This window comes from Rhinatrema bivittatum, chromosome 5 (genome assembly GCF_901001135.1).
Source record: "Rhinatrema bivittatum chromosome 5, aRhiBiv1.1, whole genome shotgun sequence".
NCBI classification, from domain to species: Eukaryota; Metazoa; Chordata; class Amphibia; order Gymnophiona; family Rhinatrematidae; genus Rhinatrema; species Rhinatrema bivittatum.
The window spans coordinates 24,313,408-24,332,936 of record NC_042619.1 but is presented as its reverse complement, the minus strand read 5'-3'; the positions used below and the strand labels follow the sequence as shown (position 1 = coordinate 24,332,936).

Below are 19,529 nucleotides of genomic sequence, written 5' to 3'. Positions count from 1 at the left end.
GGAGTTGGGGAGTTGATTTATACACTTTCAAAAAGCATCATATTAAGATTATTTTAGGTAGTTACTTTTAGATTCCCAGAAGATCACTGTATGCATAGGTGAGGTCAGTGATGGACCAAAACAATCCCCAATAATTGATAAATGTGGATCAATTTGTACCTTGCAATCAGCTTAGCATAAGGAAGGCCTGAAACCGTAGCACGCTGTCATTTGCTTTTCTTACTAGACTGCATGATACTAATTAGCTGAAAGATAAGCAGGATACTCTGTTCTTTCTACATTTGTTTTTGTAAGAGATAAGCCTGCTGAAGGTCTGGGTTAGAATCTTTTGGGAGTCAGGCAGTACCAGTTTCTTTAATTGGCCATAGTTTAACCTGTTGTAGCTGGCCTGGCTATTGTCAGCGGTACGAGTGCAAGTCAGAACACTTTACCTTTGCAGATGCTGGATTAGAGCCAGAAAAGTAAGACTATAAGGAATTGCATTTGGCAGTGTTCTTTGAATAAGCCTCAGACAAAGAGTGAATAGCTGAAGATGCTACCTCATAGACAGGAAGGCCTATGAGGAAAGTATTTCCTGTTCAGATTATTTTTCTTTATTTCTATCTTTTGTTACTGCAATAACTATTTGCCTTGATTAATCTATGTAATGTTTATGGTGCTGCTGTGTGCTTATTTCTGATATTCACTTTTAATATTGTCTTTGCTGATTATACAATTTTCTACTCATTTTTTTATCATATTTAGTACACTAAGGTGTAGATTTTAAAAGAAGCATAGGCGCGTCCATATGTGTGCGCTTCCCGGCACGCATACATGGATGTGCAGATTTTATAACATTCGCGCGCATGTTATAAAATACAGGGGCTGATGTGCGTGACACGCGCAAGGGGGTGGGGACTTATGCAGTTTCCATGCGGGGATGCATCCCGGCCTTCCCCAGTTCCCTCCCAGTCTGCTCCAATTAAGGTGCGGACTGGGGGGGAATTGCCTACCCCCCTACCTAATCTCCCTTCCCTTTTCCTCCCCACCCCCTAAACCCTACCTATTCCTTTTTTTTTTTTGTTTCAGTACTTACTTCAGGGCCCGACCTGAAGCAAGTTGCATGCATCAGCCGGATGCCAGAGGCTCCGGGATAGCGAACAATGGCACTGTCCCGCCCCGCCCCCAGAACACTCCTCCAGGCCCGCCCCTTGCAGGAAGGCCAGCACTTGTGCGCAAACCGGCCTTTGCGCACGTGGCCGGGCCTTGTTGAAAACTGGCTTGGCGCACACACGTAAGGCTGGAATTTTCGCACACGACCGAATAAAAATCTACCCGTAAGTTTTACTTTTATAAGATTGTGTGTGTGTGTTCTATGACATAATATAACATCACTCAGCCCACCTTTCACAAGTATGCAAGTGAAAATAAAGACGCTGAAGTCACACCTAATCCTGAGCCGCTGTAACTTTGTGTGTGTTATGTTGGCACCAGTTCCGCTCATACCCACAAATAGTGCTTTACCTGTGGAAAAGCCTTTTTCCACAGGTAAAGCACTATTTTACCCCCAGAAACAACTTCTAAAATCGCCCTCCCTATGCTCACCTCACCAAAGTGGTAAAGGAGCAGAGAGGAAGACAATGAGGCAGACTGGATGTGCCAGCTGGTCCTTCTCTGCCCTCATCCACTATACTATGATGTTAGCTACAGTCCAAAAATCTGACAAATGGCAAGTAATGCATGACCAGTACATCCAGGGCCTCCTACTTATTCTGTCATTTTATGGGGTTTAAACAGTGACTGATTTAAGTTTTTTGCCATTCCTAGGCACTGATGGTGCTGTTGCCTCTCTCCCCCCCATCTCCCATGTTGGTCAGATAGCAGGTGGTAGAAAATCTAAGGCATGGCCCCACAGTTTCCCTGCGGCAGGAATTAAACAATTCTGAAGCACATTGGTAAATGTTTCCACCTTTTATATTATAAAATTTTTTTTCCAATCTTGTGCCTGTAGAGTTTGTTTTGTTTTTATTGCACGAGGAAAAGGCATCTTAAGAGGAGTAGGAGAGGGTGAGAGGACAAAAGGAGAGAGAAAGGAGAGAGAAAGGAGAGAGAGGACTGGGGATTGGGGAGAGGAGAGTGAGAAGAAAGGACTGGGTTTGGGGGAGGAGAGAAGACTGAGGATGGGGAGAATTGGATGGGGGAAGAGGAGAATCAGAGAAAGGAGGATCTGGGGGTTAGGGATTGGAAGGGGGATTCCAGGATCTGAGGGACAGAATCTGAGGTGGTGAGAGGGAAGCTGCGAATTCCAGGGGAGGGGAGGAGGGAGGTGACCCAGCTGCGCTCCGGTCCTGCTCCCCCCTGCTAACCTCCCACTCAGTCCGCTCATATACTGTCTACACATAAATACACCCGGCCCCAATCCCTTCTTTCTCACCCCCAAATAATCCTCTGTCTCCCCACCCCAACCCTGGTCCCCGCTTCTCACAGACGCAGGCACATCAGCCGATCCTCTCCTCACCCTGCAATGATCCTCCCCTCCACCCCCCCCCCCATCCTCCCCAAAATGATCCCCCTTTGCTGTCTGCTCCAGGCTCCCCTCCCCCCCTCCTGTTCCCTGCAGCTGGATCAGGAAGGAGAGAGAGATTCAGCCCAGCAGGAAGGCAGCAATTCTTCAGCCAAACCCTGCTGCTCCCAAGATTTCTGCCACTCTAGCACAGGTCTGGGCACTATTGACAAAGCCAGGCCTGGGTTTATGTGGCTTATTATTAATTGTTTTGCAACTGTATAATTCCTGGCAATTTGTATTGGTTTTATTGACTTGTTGTATTCTATTTGCTCATTGTAATGAACTGTGCTTTGATTGCGTATTTGAATCTTATTGTTTTATCCGATTATTGAGTTATTTGCACTGTATTCATTCTGGTGACTATCCCTTGCCCTGAGCCCTTTGCAAAAAGGCAGATTACAAATCTAAAACAATAAAAGATAAACTGTAGTCATGCCCCCATCCCCAGCAAGATAGAATGCGAAATAAAATCTATTACCAAAATACTTTGGGTGTCTTTGGAAAGGGCAAAATATATGGTATTGCACTCAATGCATATATACACACATTTTATGTATTTTATCACTTCTATAGGGCTATGTGATGTACGCAGAACTGTACAAATACACATAAGAGAGTCCCTAGACCAACAGACGGGACTGGGGCTATTTTGAGAGATGAGGTTTACATTTTGTTTTTTTAAATTAACTATTATACTGATACTTTCTCTAGGTACTGACCACATACACAAATCAGAAACATAACATAATTAAAAACAAAAATAAATCGTACGCTCCCCCGAAGGATTGCCTGGCTATCCACACCTTAACCAGAGCATATTGATATCTTTGCCTCATCTCTTACCCTAGTGAGAATAGGGAATGAGAGTTAGTTGGATGTAAGGATTGTTTTTTAATTATTGTATTTTGTATAATTTTTGAATGGTAGGTGTATTTATGAAATATATTTTAATATGTCATTTGTATTTTGTACTTTTGAAATTGTACTTCCATACTTTGTAAGTCACTCTGGGTGGACCTATGGTATTCAACGGGAGGGATATACGGGCAAGGTTAGATTAGACACACACACACATACACATACATTTAGATATGCATGGTATAAATGCATGGGATTTTTTTCCCCCTAAGGATAGGTGTATTTGCCCTGCATGTCTCTTCTGTATATAATCTCAAGGCCTGGACTGCCTCTCAAACCACATTTTATAAAAGTGAACTATTAGGAAAAGTATCACTTCAAGGAGTTGCATGCCTTTGTATTTTTACTCACTATGGACGTCTCCACCACTCTACTCCCAGCTCTGCAAGTCATGAGAGCTGAGGGCCACTCATTCAGAACTCATGAAATTAACCCCACGTGCCATCATACGCTGGCACGATAAAATGCACTTCCCGCACGAACACGGCATATCCAAGTATGTGTCAGAGGTCTACCTCAACCATTTACAGAAACAAACAGAATTAGGCCTCGGTTATTAGAGAAAAGGGCCCCCCCCTCAGCTGTGTATCACAAGTCAGAAGCCAGCTTAGCCAACAGCTGTGCTACGCGCCCAGGGAGGAGATGTCCAAGCCCCAGGAATCTTGTATGAATGCAGCATTCAAGTGAGAAAATGAAGGGAAAATGGAGAAAGATAAATGATACATCTAGAAACAAGGAGGCAGGAGAAGCCGTCTCAAAGAGAAAGAGAGAAAACTGCAAGATAGAAGTGACAGCAAACACAGGAGAGGAGGTTAACGGGTTCTCAGTCCTTCAGCCTTTCCTTGCCTTCAGCCCCTATCCCAGATCAGTCCTATCCCTCTTCTCTTATTTATCCCTGTCATGGTCCCTTCCTGGCTCCTCTCCCTCCCACAATTACATGGTTCCTTCCCCGCTCCACTGCATCCCCCCCCCCCTTGCCAAGTCATTGTCCCTTCTCTCCCCCCCCTCCATCGGTGCCCCAAATACCCACATTCTTGGCTCCTTCCCTACTCTCTCTTCCACCCCACCCCCACCATGTCCCTGACTTCTCCCTCCCACTATGTCCAGCCCACCCCCTCCCTGTCTCCTCATGTGGCTGAGATCTTTAGGTTATGGCAGTAGTTGGGAAAATCTGCATAGGGGTTTGTGAGCGGTGTGTTCGCGGGCCGTGCCGCAGTCCCGCCTTTTTGCAGGGCGGGGCCAGCTCGCGGGCCATGTGCCGATCATCCCTCCTGTCGCTGCAGTATGAACCTCTCTCTGTCGCCGGCGGGCGGGCCCCGCCACCAGACTGTGCTCCTTCCACCTCCGGGCAGGGCCACGAAGCCCCCCATGTGGTGTGGGAGCCTCAGGCCGTTGCTCCCGATTCTCCTCCCCCTCCTCCCCTGCCGACGCCGATCCTGCACGCGGTATTCTCCCCCGACATAACTCTCCCCATCATGCACCGAGAAGATCCGCTCGCTGCGGAAATCCGCGTGTACCTTTAAGCCAGACATTCTAGATGGATAAATAGGTATAAATGCCTTGGAAACCCATCCTCCTAGAGATGAAGGCAGGACATGCTGGGGAGAGTGTGTGTGTGTGCGTGTGTGATGGGCGGGGCGGGTGGGCAGGAGTGAGGATGAGTTGCAATGTCTATCCCCACTTCAGCTTCTCTTTACTCCATTTCGCAGTGCGGTTGAGTAGTCCTGAGGCAGTGGTTGACGAGGCGGGCGTATTGATTTGTTTATCACTACGGAGTTCAGGCACTGATCCGGATCTTCGGGCAGCACTACAGACGCTGTGCGCCTGGTCACTGGGCTTCCTAACAGACCCGTGGCGATCAGTTCTCCACACAAAGAGGACTCCTATTGTTGAGAATCTTGCCATAGAGACAGAACAGGGAGAAACCGTTCAGGAACTAAAGCAAGCGTCTAAATGTTAATCTGTGCACAGAGCCTTGAAATATAACATAGCGTCGCTTCAAAGAACACAGTTTATCTTGTTAGGGGGTTTTTTTTTTTCATCTTTCAGCCCCCTCCATCCAACGGACTTTGAATACTTACAGCCAAGCCCCAGATCTCTCTCACACACTGCAAAGCCGAAAACAGAAGCTACGTGCGACATGCCAGGCGTATCTCAGTAACTTTACTAATGCGCCGTTCATTCCAACACTGAAATTATTCAGGGCTTTCTCACACAACAGATGATTGCTCCAAACGATGACGGGGACCCCCTCCCACCAAGACAACGAAAGCTAGGAGGCCGAGGGGGGGGGAGGGGGGATATCAGCGATTCAGATACAGCGGGGTCTTACCATCAGCCAGATGGGAAAAGGCACCTTGCTAAGGAGGTGAGAGGCGTCGGACGTGACGGACTGAACGCCAGCGCACCACAGCACCGAGTAAAGCCAGGCCTCGTTTACGGTGTACAAATTAATGCTCAGATTCCATGCCGTGTATTCCCTGTTGAGAAAAAAAAATGCACATTTTGATGACATCACGCAGGATACAAGGATCCTATGACCCTTCAACACGCTGCAGACACTGTTGTTTGTTTCCTTAGGAGGTGCGTCAGTGTTATGAAAAGAAACTTAGGGAATTTTATACATAAGCCTGCCGGAAGATGGGACCTGTGCGATCTTGAAAACTCAACCATAATCATCATCGTTGGATCATTGTGTTGACCCAAGAAAGACATCGCAATCTGCAAAGAGTTCTCCAGGGTAACACAGGGATCCCAGAGCTCTGCGCTCCCCTCCGACTTAATATCGCCATGATATTAAGTCGGAGGGTGCACAGAAAAGCAGTTTTTACTGCTTTTCTGTGCACTTTCCCAGTGCCCGGAGAAATTAGCGCCTACCTTTGGGTAGCCGCTAATTTCTGAAAGTAAAATGTGCGGCTTGGCTGCACATTTTACTTACTGAATCGAGCGGGAATACCTAATAGAGCCATCAACATGCATTTGCATGTTGTGGGCGCTATTAGGTTCGGGGGGGAGGTTGCATGCGTGTTTTCGACGTGCTATTACCCATTACTGAATAAGGGGTAAAGCTAGCGCGTCCATAGGAGCGCACTGTACTGTATCAGCCCGTATGTAAGTTAGCAGAATAAGACTTATCTGGTTAACTTACATGGGCTATGCTGCTTAATATCCCCCTATTTGGCACTGCTAAGCCGAAAAGTTATATTCTGATAAATGAGACCTGCTCCTTGGCAGGTGTGACTTATCTGATTAATTTAACCGGATAAGGTCGAATATTGGCACTTACCGGCTAAGAAGTTCCCCCCCCCCCCCCCCATTTAGGCCATTTGGATATCTGGCTTACTATTTAGCTGGGTAAGTGGCTTATCTAGCTAAGTGGTGGCTGCTGAACACAGCGAGATATTCAGCGGCCGCCACTTAGCCGAAGTCCCTGCTTATCTGGCTAAGCAGCCTTGAATGTTGGCATCTCGGAGTATGACAGGGAAACCAAGCCCGGCGCCCTCTACTGCTGATATGTAGCGCTGCGGGGATTGTAATGGAAGAAATGAACATACGGAGGGTTATTGTAAAACAGCCCGAAAAAGCTACAGGCTACAGTCTGCAGGGACTTTTTACTCGCAGACTTCGACCCAAATTTTCAATGCGGGATTTATTCGCAGAATTCCGCCGTGAACATTCGTCGGCGTGCGCGGAACCAAGTGCAGACGAGCACGGGCAGGCGTTAACTTTCTTAAAATCAAAAGTATGCGTGCGAATCATGTCCCCGCCCCCAACTCTGCCCCACCCCGGGACTTTCATACCCACAAGCCCTCGGGGAATTTTTAAAAGGCTGTTTATGCATGTACAACTTTTTGAAAATTATTCCCTAAAAGCACTGGAGCTCCTCTTTAAAGAAAGCAGCCATGCGTCAAATCATCTGGTTGCTAATAAGTAAGAATGCGTAAGATGGCAGAGTGATGCCCATATTTGTGTGACACCTATTCTGCCACGATGACTTGGGGGGCACAAGACTGTAAGGATTATTATAAAGGAAAATTGGTTCTTAACTGCTAATTTTCGTTCCTGTAGTATCAAGGATCAGACTAGACTGCTGGGTTATGCCTCCCTTCCAGCAGATGGAGTCAGAGAAAAGCTGAAAAGCACCCCCTAGATAACCTGGTGTGCCACCTGCCATCCTTCAGTATAATAAATATCAAAGCAGAATGAAGTAAATTTAACAACCAATGACTAGATCAATCCAAACATAAACCTCTAAGAAACCATAACTGGTGAAAAAAAAACTACGTAATGTAGGTGTGCAATCTTCGAAAAATCCTTAAAGAGAAAATACAAGTAACCGAGCGGACTCTCCTGCATATATATCCATGGGCGGGCATCTGGACTGATCCTTGGTACTAAAGGAACAAATATTAGCAGGTAAGAACCAATTTTCCTTTCCCTATATGTACCAGGATCAGTCCAGACTGCTGGGATGTACCCAAGCTGCCCTAAGAGGGGTGGGACCCGGAGAGTCCCGCTCGAAACACACTGCCGCCAAAAGAATCCACTTGTGGATCCCGGACGTCCAAACGGTAATGCTTAGCAAACGTGTGCAAAGATTTCCAAGTGGATGCCCTGCAAATCTCGAGGCAACACACATTGGCTTTCTGCCCAGGATGCTGCTTGCGACCTGATGGAATGTGCTTTAAGACCATCCGGTACTTGCCGCCCGTGACATATGTATGTCGAGGCAATAGCAGTCTTAAGAAGCCTTACACCCCTTCTTAGGACTGCTCCATAAGACAAACAGATGATCAGACAGTCGAAAAGGATTAGTCACCTCCAAGTACCGCAAAAAAATCCGGCAAACATCCAATCTCCTCAGATCCTGGGCCTGAGGAGTATTCCGATCCACATCTGGAAAGGCTGGCAACTCAACTGTCTGGTATCGGCTTTTCACGACAATCACCTTTGGCAAAAAGGAGGGTACTGTCCAAAGCGAAACCCCAGAGTCAGAAATTCACAAGAACGGCTCTCTACATGACAACGCTTGAAGTTCGAAACTCGTCTAGCCGAACAAATAGCCACGAGAAACACCATCTTGTGTGTTAAATCTTTCAATGTAGCCCGTTTGATAGGCTCAAAAGGAGGTCCGCAAAGCCCACGGAGAACCAAATTCAAACTCCACAAAGGACATATCATGCACACCGGCGGGTGTAAGTGTTTGGCCCCCTTCAAAAAACGCACTACATCCAGATGTCTCGCAATAGAAGAACCATCAACCTTACCTCTCAAACAGCCTAACGCCGCTACCTGGACCTGGAGCGAGCTGTATGCCAAACCTTTCTTTAAGCCTTCCTGCAAAAAGGCAAGAATGTGGACTATAGGGACCTGTCGCATGGACACCTTCAACCCACTGCACCAGGAATCAAATACTTTCCAAACCCAAACATAGGTGAGGGAAGTAGAAGTCTTTCGTGCGTGTAGCAGAGTGGTGATCACCGCCTCCGGATAGCCTGTCTTTCTCAATTGCTTCCTCTCATAAGCCAAGCCGCTAGACAAAAGCGAGCTGCCTGATCGAAAAATACGGGACCCTGTCTCAGTAGATTCGGTAGATGACCTAGACATAAGGGGTCCTCGATCGCGAGGCTGCTCAAATCTGCGAACAACAGCCTCCGCGGCCATTCCGCAGCCACAAGAAAATCTGCCTGGATGTTGTCCACCCCGGCTATATGAGATGCCGCTATGCGGGCCAGATGGCGTTCTGCCCAGGCCATCAACTTGTCCGCCTCGGATGCTACTGGCCGATTCTTTGCTCCCCCTTGACAGTTTATGTAAGCCACGGTGGTCGCGTTGTCAGAAAGAATCTGTACTGCCCAGTGCCGAACTACCGTAAGAAACTGGCGTAGCGCTAAACGAACTTCTCTGGTTTCCAACCGATTGATGGACCACTTGGTCTGCAGAGGCGTCCATTGACCCTGTGCCGCTCGTGACTGACAGACCGCCCCCCACCCGGACAGGCTGGCGTCCATTGTCACGATTAGCCATTGAGGATTTTCCAGGTCCACTCCCTGAAGCAAGTGATCAGATACCAACCACCAATCCAGGCTGGCTCGGGCTGGCTCCAGTAAAGGCAAGGGCAGGTGGAACTCCTCCGACTTGGGATCCCAACGGGAAAGCAATGCCCTCTGCAACAGTCTCATATGAGCAAAGGCCCAAGGAACCAATTCCAGGGTAGACGCCAGAGTACCACAACCTTGTAAATAGTCCCATACCGTGGGCAAAGGGAAGGTCAACAGACGGCGAACTTGAGCCATTAGCTTCTCCATCCTTAACAGAGGCAGGGAAACCTTGCCCAAAGATGAGTCGAAACGTGCTCCCAGAAACTCCAATATCTGAGATGGGACCAGCTGGCTCTTGGCATAATTGATGACCCAGCCTAGTAAATGCAGACAGTGCAAGACCGACTGCACTGCCACCTTGCAAAACTCCTCTGATCTCGCTCGAATGAGCCAGCCGTCCAAATAGGGATGCACTAATATGCCATCGGGCCAAAGGCAGGCTGCGACTACTACTACTACCTTGGTGAAGACTCGGGGAGCCGTCGCCAGCCTGAACGGAAGGGCACAAAACTGGTAGTGCTCCCCCAGAACCATGAACCTCAAGAACCTCTGATGGTGCTCTTGGATTCCTATGTGAAGGTAAGCTTCTGTCAGATCCAAAGAGGCCAAAAATTCCCCTTTGTGCACAACGTTTCCATTCGAAACCGAGGGACACACAACGCTTTGTTGACCTTTTTTAAATCCAAGATTGGGCGGAACGAGCCCTCCTTTTTGGGGACTATGAAGTACGTGGAGTATGGACTGGTCCGACATTCGTCTGGCAGGACAATCGCTCCCAAGTCCTTCAAATGAGTCAGGGTTTGAAGAATGACCTGATGCTTTGCGGGTGCCCCGCCGGGAGACATGATAAACAGATCCTGAAGGTGCCGAGCAAAATCCAAAGCATAACCGCGATTTATAATATCTAGTACCCTTTGGTCCAACGTGATCTTGACCCATTCCTCGTGAAACAGGGAGAGCCATCCCCCTATCTACGGCACGGAGGAATGGCCGGCGCACCTTCATTGGGGAGCTTTGTTAGCAGCGAAACCGTGAGAGGATCCATTGCACTGAGGCTGCTTGCCACGAAAGGAATGTGCCCAATCCTGCGACCATACCGACATTTGCCAAGGGGCAAAGGAAGCACCCCTGCCAGAACGGAAGTGGCACTGACCTCGGAAACGACCTCGGGAGGCGCCGAAGGGTCGCAACGGTCTGGGCTTGTCCTCAGGTAGTTTATAAACTTTGTTGTCTCCCAAGGCCTTAATAAGTTGTTCCAGATCTTCTCCAAACAACAGTTTCCCCTTGAAAGGAAAGGAACCTAGCTGAGACTTACCAATTATGGAGCCACAGCAGCCGCCTCGCGGAAACCACCGAAGACATGGTATGTGCAGAGGTACTTAAAAGATTGTATAACACAACCGCAGATTTCATGCGGTTCGCCTGCTCAGTCTCCCATGGAGGGAGTTCCTGGGATGTGAGCATCTGCTGAATCCAGCGGAGGGTAGCCCTCTGCATAAGGCTGCCACAAACGGTGGCCCGCACTCCCAGTGCGGACACCTCAAATATCCCGCTTGAGCAAAATTTCCAGTTTTCGATCTTGAAGATCCTTAAGAGCTGCTCCTCCCGTTACGGGAATCGTGGTGTGCTTAGCTATGGCCGTGACGGCTGAGGCCACCTTCGGAACCTTAAGAAGATCCAAGGACTCACTTGGTAGCGGATAAAGCTTTTCCATGGCCCTGCTGACTCGCAAGGTGGCTTCAGGCGCATCCCATTCCCGGGACAGAATTTGGAAAAGCTTCGGATGAAAAGGAAGTCCCAATAATACCGAATCCCCCGGAGAAGAATCAGACACTGCATGTGGAACCGGGATCTCCAGCTCCTGAAGCACATGCGGGATTAACTGATCCAGTTCCTCCTTACGGAACAGGCGGAGTACCTGTGTGGAGTGGCACTATCCACATCATCGCTCAAATCTGGCATGGAGGGGTCCGGAGGCGTTGGATTTAAAGGGATGGAGGGCCCAGGAAACCCCCCAACTGGAACAGAGGAAGGAAGCTGAGGCCCAGTACCACCCGGGTCTGCAGCCGGCCTAAATTGTTTTTCCGGGGCAGGATACTGCGCGTCCCAATCAGCCTCTACTTCCAGATATGCCCTATGACGGAGTAACACAAATTGGGACGAAAATGGGTGCTGTCGCTTTAAGGACCCCCCCCCGGAGGTAAAGTGGAGGGAGGGTCTGCGTCTGGCTGCCGGTCGCAAGGCCGTTGGGGGCTCAAGGCCGGCGGGGGGAGAGGAGGGAGTTCTTCTCCCTCTGAGCCTGGCACAGCATCAGAAATCGGAGCAGGCAAGATGGCCGCCGCCCCCGAGCCGCGCAGGGGAGGAGACAGCCTGCGAGCTGCCGAATCGTTCCCCGAGCCGCGCGGTCGCAGCAGGGAGCCCCCGCTCCGAATTTGGCCTCCGCATAGGTCCCTTGCCCCCGGGAATACACCGGGAGCACAGACCTTCGCCGGAGAGCCGAGACGCCGGCTCCCCACAAGCCCCGCAGCACGACCCACGCGGCATTCAGAGCGCGCGAGAAAAGAGAAGGCAGCTGGGTGAAGGATTCCACCCCCTCCAGAGGCCCGGGAGACCACGGCAGGCTAGGGCTGAAGAACGGATGCTAATGGTAAATGCTGGCTTATTTATCTTCTTTTTTTTTTTTTTTTTTGATTCAGCCAGCAAACAGGGGCAAAGACTTCCCTGTGATAAAATCAGCACCCACCAGAGGAAAAGGTATCGTCTCTGGGCTTGTGGGGGGAGCATGACCGGCCCACCGGTAAATACTCCCCCCAGCTCACCGGGTAGGGACACAATCTCCGTGAAAAAATGGCATAAGGGCACTGCCCTGCCTTGCCTGCCCTTCAGGACGCTCTCAATATACGCGGCCTTTGCTGACAGGATTTAATTATTAATTAATTTATTTATTTTTTAAATCAAGAATGATCTAGCCAAGGGTGAAAGGGAATATCCCAAATGCCAAACGATTTACTCAAGGTAGCGAATAATCACTGAATTTGACAAGGATCAGGGCCGCAGGTTATGCTCTCTTTCATCTGCCGGAGTCAGAGAAATACTGGAGGATGGCAGGTGGCACACCAGGTTATCTAGGGGGTGCTTTTCAGCTTTTCTCTGACTCCATCGGCTGGAAGGGAGGCATAACCCAGCAGTCTGGACTGATCCTGGTACGTACAGGGAAAGGGGTTTGTTCTGTAGACGTTAGGGAGAGTAATCTTATAACGGGCTGAGTATCGGTAAAGTCTGCTTGTAGATTTTGCTCACAGGCTTTACAAAGTGAACGTGCACGCATGAAAATCTGCTTGGAAAACTGTCGGGTAATTGACAGAGTGCATGCATGGATTACCTCGCTGCAACCAGGGCGTAACTCATGCATGTATTTGTTATGGTCCAGAACCTAAGTGCCAACTCCACTCCATCTGCACCCCTGCCCCTATTACCTGTGCTCACTAGGGGTATAAGAACACGTGAACCCGAGTTACAATGCTTACATTTCTGTGCGCAAGACCCTGACTTGATTTTATGAAGTAGATTTACACACACAAACCCTGTTTTATGCACGTTACTCCCTTTGAAAGTGACCCCCTTAACTGCAATGCAAAGAAATGGTGAAAGCGTTCCCACTTTCCTCCTCCCGATAACCCCTCCCCCCCCCCCGGGTGTTCAGGCTCCAAGACCAGAGCTTCTCGCTGAGCATAGCGGCCAGTCTGGTAAGATGGACGGAGGAGGCCTGTGGCCACTGGAGGACACGGTAAGACAAGAGACGGCTGAGGGGGGATATGATAGAGGTCTTTAAGATCATGAGAGGTCTTGAACGAGTAGATGTGACTCGGTTATTTACACTTTCGAATAATAGAAGGACTTGGGGGAATTCCATGAAGTTAGCAAGTAGCACATTTAAGACTAATCGGAGAAAATTCTTTTTCACTCAACGCACAATAAAGCTCTGGAATTTGTTGCCACAGGATGTGGTTAGTGCAGTTAGTGTAGCTGGGTTTAAAAAAGGATTGGATAAGTTCTTGGAGGAGAAGTCCATTAATGGCTATTAATCAAGTTTACTTAGGGAATAGCCACTGCTATTAATTGCATCAGTAGCATGGGATCTTCTTAGTGTTTGGGTAATTGCCAGGTTCTTGTGGCCTGGTTTTGGCCTCTGTTGGAAACAGGATGCTGGGCTTGATGGACCCTTGGTCTGACCCAGCATGGCAATTTCTTATGTTCTTAAGAACAAACAGGCCGATACAGTACAGTGCGCTCCGGTGGAACGCACTGTTAACCTGCTTTTGCACGCGCGTTTTCGACGCGCTAGCTTTACCCCTTTTTCAGTAAGGGGTAATAGCGCGTCGAAAACGCACGTCCATCCCCCCCCCCCCGAACCTAATAGCACCCACAACATGCAAATGCATGTTGATGGCCCTATTAGTTATTCCCGCGCGATACAGAAAGTAAAATGTGCAGCCAAGCCGCACGTTTTACTTTCAGAAATTAGCGCACCGGGAAAGTGTACAGAAAAGCAGTAAAAACTTTAAAAAAAAAAATTTTTAAATAGGCCCGCGGTTCGAAAACCAGACGATCAAATTTTGCCAGCATCCAGTTTCCGAACCCGTGGCTGTCAGCGGGCTCGAGAACCGACGCCGGCAAAATTGAGCGTCGGCTGTCAAATCCGTTGACAGCCGACGCTCCAGTCCAAAAAGAGGCGCTAGGGACGCGCCTCTTTTTACCACGGGCCCTAATTTGAATAATTTTATTTACTGAATCGCGCGCACAGGAGAGTGCTCCCCTGCTCTCCCGCGATTTTTACTGTATTGGCTTGTAAGAAAGGGAAAGGCCCTGGCCTCACCTGATCTCGTCACTGGTGACCTGAGTGTATCTCAGGTTTAACCTTCGGATGTCCCTGTCTCTCAGCCGTCTGGCGTCTGCCTTGATTCCTGAGGTCTGCTGGAAACCTGGTGCCACCTGCCTCACCAGCTGCCTCTCGCTCTCGGGGAGCCACATCACCTGCGGAAGTAAGAGAGAGAGAGAGAGGAGCTTCAGTGCCAAAACCATCTTCCCCAAAGGCTTAAAATACGCAGCCATGCACAAACCACTAGGCTCCTCCTGCAGCGTGGATATGAATTATTATGTCGGAAGTGCCGTCGCCGCTCTGCCGCTTGGTCAGATATACCGAGGCCTCTAGTCCGAGCTGAATCGGATCCAGTGCTGAACCAGCTGGCTGAGCGAGTTCTTAAACTCAGATCACTTTCAAACGACCGCACATGGCGTAGTTTTACCGTAGTATTTTATAACCCATGTGCATCGCACACGCACGTTATAAAACGCGCGTACCTTTACCCCAGAACACACGCGCACATGCATGCTTGTGCATGAATACGTGCAATGCACGGAGCGTGTGCGTTTCCATACACTGAATGCGTGCGCTTGTCCTATTTTAAAAAACGCATGCCAGTATGTTTTATGCGCAAAAATAAAGAGGGACCTACGTAAATCAGCATTTACACACGCAAGAGGCTATATTATAAATATACGGGCAGAACTGAAATTACCAGTTTTACCAATTACTCCACCAGGTCCCCCCAGTCCTTCTCCAGGTCATGGAGACCCTCCTGGCTCCTCACCCGGAAACCTCCCCCCCCATCAGACCTCCCACCTGGCCAGTAGTACATAATAAACATTTCGTATCACCCACGCCTGATTATTAGCAGGTATAAAATTACGCAAGCTGGGCAATCTACGTGCAAAGTGTCTTTTAAAATTGCAACTTACGCCTGTAAATGTTGGCCCGGCCTGGCATGCCCACAGACTGCCCCCTTTTCAAGCACACATATGCTCGCGCAAAAGCGAAAATGCGCGCGTTATGTTTGAGGTTTATAAAATAGCGTGCACGCAAGTAGGTGCTATTTATGCATGTATGCGCTATTTTATGCCCACAATTCTTTGAACGTTCACCCCCATGCCCACAAGCCAACTTCCAACGCTAATGTCTGACTTATAAATCCCTCCCCTCCCCCCCCACAACTATTTATTTATTTTATTTATTTAGGGATTTTTATATACCGCGGCACGTTCGGAACATCACCTCGGTTTACAATGAACCATAATGCAGCAACAAGCTTTACAATAAAGTAATTATAGAACAATAATTGAAATACATGAGATATACAAAAGGATTGAACGTGCATAGAAACTGTGTTCAAAAATAATATTAGAGTTTAGCGAACAATTAATAGGAAATCGAAACACACAGTAGTTAAGGGCTGAATCTGAGAAGGGCATGATGGGGAGATACTGAGGGACTTATTCTATTGGAACAGATGCTGGAAAATAGAGTAAGGAAGCAAGTAATCATCATCTTTAAGAGAAAAGGTTTAATGCCCGGTCCTGCATGAGGATTTTAAACCAAGATCCTGTGCTTAGGTATCAGGAAACTTCAAGCACTATTAAATGTTTGGGGGGATGAGGGGGTTGTGTGACGGCTCGGCAGCTCTCTTGCGTGCTGCCGTACAGGAGGTCGGGGCTTGATTTCCGGGCCAAGCGTTTGCTTCTCTGGCTGCCCATGGTTGGGGAACGCTGCGGAGGCGCCATTCACGGCCCCTGGGAGAGGAGGGGGTGGGGGGGTGGGGGAGGGGAGGCGGAGGGTCGCCAGCTTTCAACCGTCCACTTTCCGAACATCCGGAGGTACCGTACGATATCTTTGCTGACGGGAGTTTACGCACACTCACAAGGTTAAGTGACGTTTTAGTAAGCCTTGCACACGTGAGGATACAACGCGGGGCATTAAACGTGTAACCAAAAACTTCCAAGTCGTTTCAGAAGTTCACAAACGCTGGGCAAATCAGTTCTATTCAAAAAGCTCCGGACAGACAAGAGTTCAAACAAGATACCGTGCCCCTCCCCCCCACCCCGAACACGGGACAGTGCTTTGCCAGGGCTGCATCAGGAGCGACAAAATATACAATCACCTAATATCTTTATAAAAAAGGAAAGTTGTGTCACAACGAGGAAACTGCAGCCACTACGCAACAAATCAGGCGTGTAAGAGAATACAACATACCGCGTTGGGGGAGCAGAAAAACATGAAGGCGAGTTACTCCTTACGTTACATATCGACGTAAAAGAACAGAGGGAAAACCTCGTACTGAACGCAGACCAAAACAAATGAAAAGGGTGAGAATTACATACAGAGTGCATGGCAGGGCTCAACAGTTAGCTGGCGCAGGAACTGGAGAGTGATTCTAAAACTAGAAAAAGCGCGCCAAAGTTTCTGACCAATGAAAAAGACTGGCTCAGTCTCCTGTCTTTCAATTGGGCTCCTCTAGTCATGTGATTTTTCTCATTGGTCAGAACCTTTGGCGCGCTTTTTCTGTACAGTCCAGAAAGAAAATCAGGACAGTTGGCAACTCTGGGGTGGGGAGAAGGATTCTCAGCCATTGCACAATGGTGACACCTAGAGGCCAGACATTTGGGGTGCATGCATACTAGGTTCTGGAAGGAGGGAGGTGGCTTACGGTGCCCAGCCGAGGACTATTATTGCAATAACCTGCCCAGACAGGTAGACGCGAGGGTTACAAAATAACAGAGGAAACCCCCCAGTGGATGGGACCAAAGGCTCATGGGGTGAGATTCTCAGCAAAGGACAGACCTCATTCAGCTGGAAGCCCATAGGAGGAGGAGGAAACTGATGGACCAAACCTCCACTCTCCCCCCCCTAAAGAAAAACAACAGAACAAGTGAAGAGACCGAGCAGGTAGATGTGGATGAGTCAGAAACCCAGAAAGGCCAGGAGAGCCAAGTCGGAGCTGAGCTGAAGAGCTTGGCTGGGCTTTAAGAACCAAACGCACATCAAGCCAAACGAATCAGCACAGAAAAAACAAAAACCATTTTCACATGGCACCCTAACAAACAGTAAACAGAGTGCCAATCGTTGCTTTCTCCTTAACGATTCTCACATGGCACCCTAACAAACAGTAAACAGAGCGCCAATTGATGCTTTCTCCTTAACGATTCTCACATGGCACCCTAACAAACAGTAAACGGAGCGCCAATCGTTGCTTTCTCCTTAACGATTCTCACATGGCACCCTAACAAACAGTAAACGGAGCGCCAATTGATGCTTTCTCCTTAACGATTCTCACATGGCACCCTAACAAACAGTAAACGGAGCGCCAATCGTTGCTTTCTCCTTAACGATTCTCACATGGCACCCTAACAAACAGTAAACAGAGCGCCAATTGATGCTTTCTCCTTAACGATTCTCACATGGCACCCTAACAAACAGTAAACGGAGCGCCAATCGTTGCTTTCTCCTTAATGATTCTCACATGGCACCCTAACAAACAGTAAACGGAGCGCCAATCGTTGCTTTCTCCTTAACGATTCTCACATGGCACCCTAACAAACAGTAAAAGGAGCGCCAATCGTTGCTTTCTCCTTAACGATTTTCACATGGCACCCTAACAAACAGTAAATGGAGCGCCAATCGATGCTTTCTCCTTAACGATTCTCACATGGCACCCTAACAAACAGTAAACGGAGCGCCAATCGTTGCTTTCTCTTTAACGATTCTCACATGGCACCCTAACAATCAGTAAACGGAGCGCCAATCGTTGCTTTCTTCTTAACGATTTTCACATGGCACCCTAACAAACAGTAAATGGAGCGCCAATCGATGCTTTCTCCTTAACGATTCTCACATGGCACCCTAACAAACAGTAAACGGAGCGCCAATCGTTGCTTTCTCTTTAACGATTCTCACATGGCACCCTAACAATCAGTAAACGGAGCGCCAATCGTTGCTTTCTCCTTATTGCTCTGATCTCTTGGTCTCTTCCTGTCTCATTTCTCCTCCTCCTCTCCAGTTTCAAAATTTTCTGCATTTCCATCATGCCTCAGAGCCGTCTCGCTCTCACTCACCTTTTTTTTGTCTCATAAGAACATAAGAAATTGCCATGCTGGGTCAGACCAAGGGTCCATCAAGCCCAGCATTCCGTTTCCAACAGAGGCCAAAAACCAGGCCACAAGAACCTGGCAATTACCCAAACACCAAGAAGATCCCATGCTACCGATGCAATCAACAGCAGTGGCCATTCCCTAAGTAAAATTGATTAATAGCCATTAATGGACTTCTCCTCCAAGAACTTATCCAAACCTTTTTTGAACCCAGCTACACTAACTGCACTAACCACATCCTCTGGCAACAAATTCCAGAGCTTTATTGTGCGTTGAGTGAAAAAGAATTTTCTCCGATTAGTCTTAAATGTGCTACTTGCTAACTTCATGGAATGCCCCCTAGTCCTTCTATTATTCGAAAATGAAAATAAATGAGTCACATCTACTCGTTCAAGACCTCTCATGATCTTAAAGACCTCTATCATATCCCCCCTCAGCCGTCTCTTCTCCAAGCTGAACAGCCTTAACCTCTTCAGCCTTTCCTCATAGGGAAGCTGTTCCATCCCCTTTATCATTTTGGTTGCCCTTCTCTGTACCTTCTCCATCGCAACTATATCTTTCTTGAGATGCGGCGACCAGAATTGTACACAGTATTCAAGGTGTGGTCTCACCATGGAGCGATATAGAGGCATTATGACATTTTCCGTTCTATTAACCATTCCCTTCCTAATAATTCCTAACATTCTATTTGCTTTTTTGACCGCTGCAGCACACTGAGCTGACGATTTTAAAGTATTATCCATTATGATGCCTAGATCTTTTTCCTGGGTGGTAGCTCCTAATATCCAACATCGTACAACTACAGCAACGGTTATTTTTCCCTATATGCAACACCTTGCACTTGTCCACATTAAATTTCATCTGCCATTTGGATGCCCAATCTTCAAGTCTTGTAAGGTCCTCCTGCAATGTATCACAGTCTGCTTGTGATTTAACTACTCTGAATAATTTTGTATCATCTGCAAATTTGATAACCTCACTCG

General features: G+C 48.2%; 1 protein-coding gene across 3 annotated transcripts in view; it reads right to left on the bottom strand.

The window, feature by feature from the left end:
* The window catches only part of GDPD5 (glycerophosphodiester phosphodiesterase domain containing 5), a 424,914-nt gene that overhangs the window by 25,037 nt on the left and 380,348 nt on the right, over positions 1–19,529 (bottom strand). For all 3 annotated transcript variants that reach the window (XM_029602145.1, XM_029602143.1, XM_029602144.1), the window contains 2 exons: positions 14,441–14,598; positions 5,796–5,943 (listed from right to left, as the gene is read on the bottom strand). In XM_029602145.1, the coding sequence (XP_029458005.1) occupies positions 5,796–5,943; positions 14,441–14,598 (306 nt within the window). The remainder of the gene's footprint in view (positions 1–5,795; positions 5,944–14,440; positions 14,599–19,529) is intronic.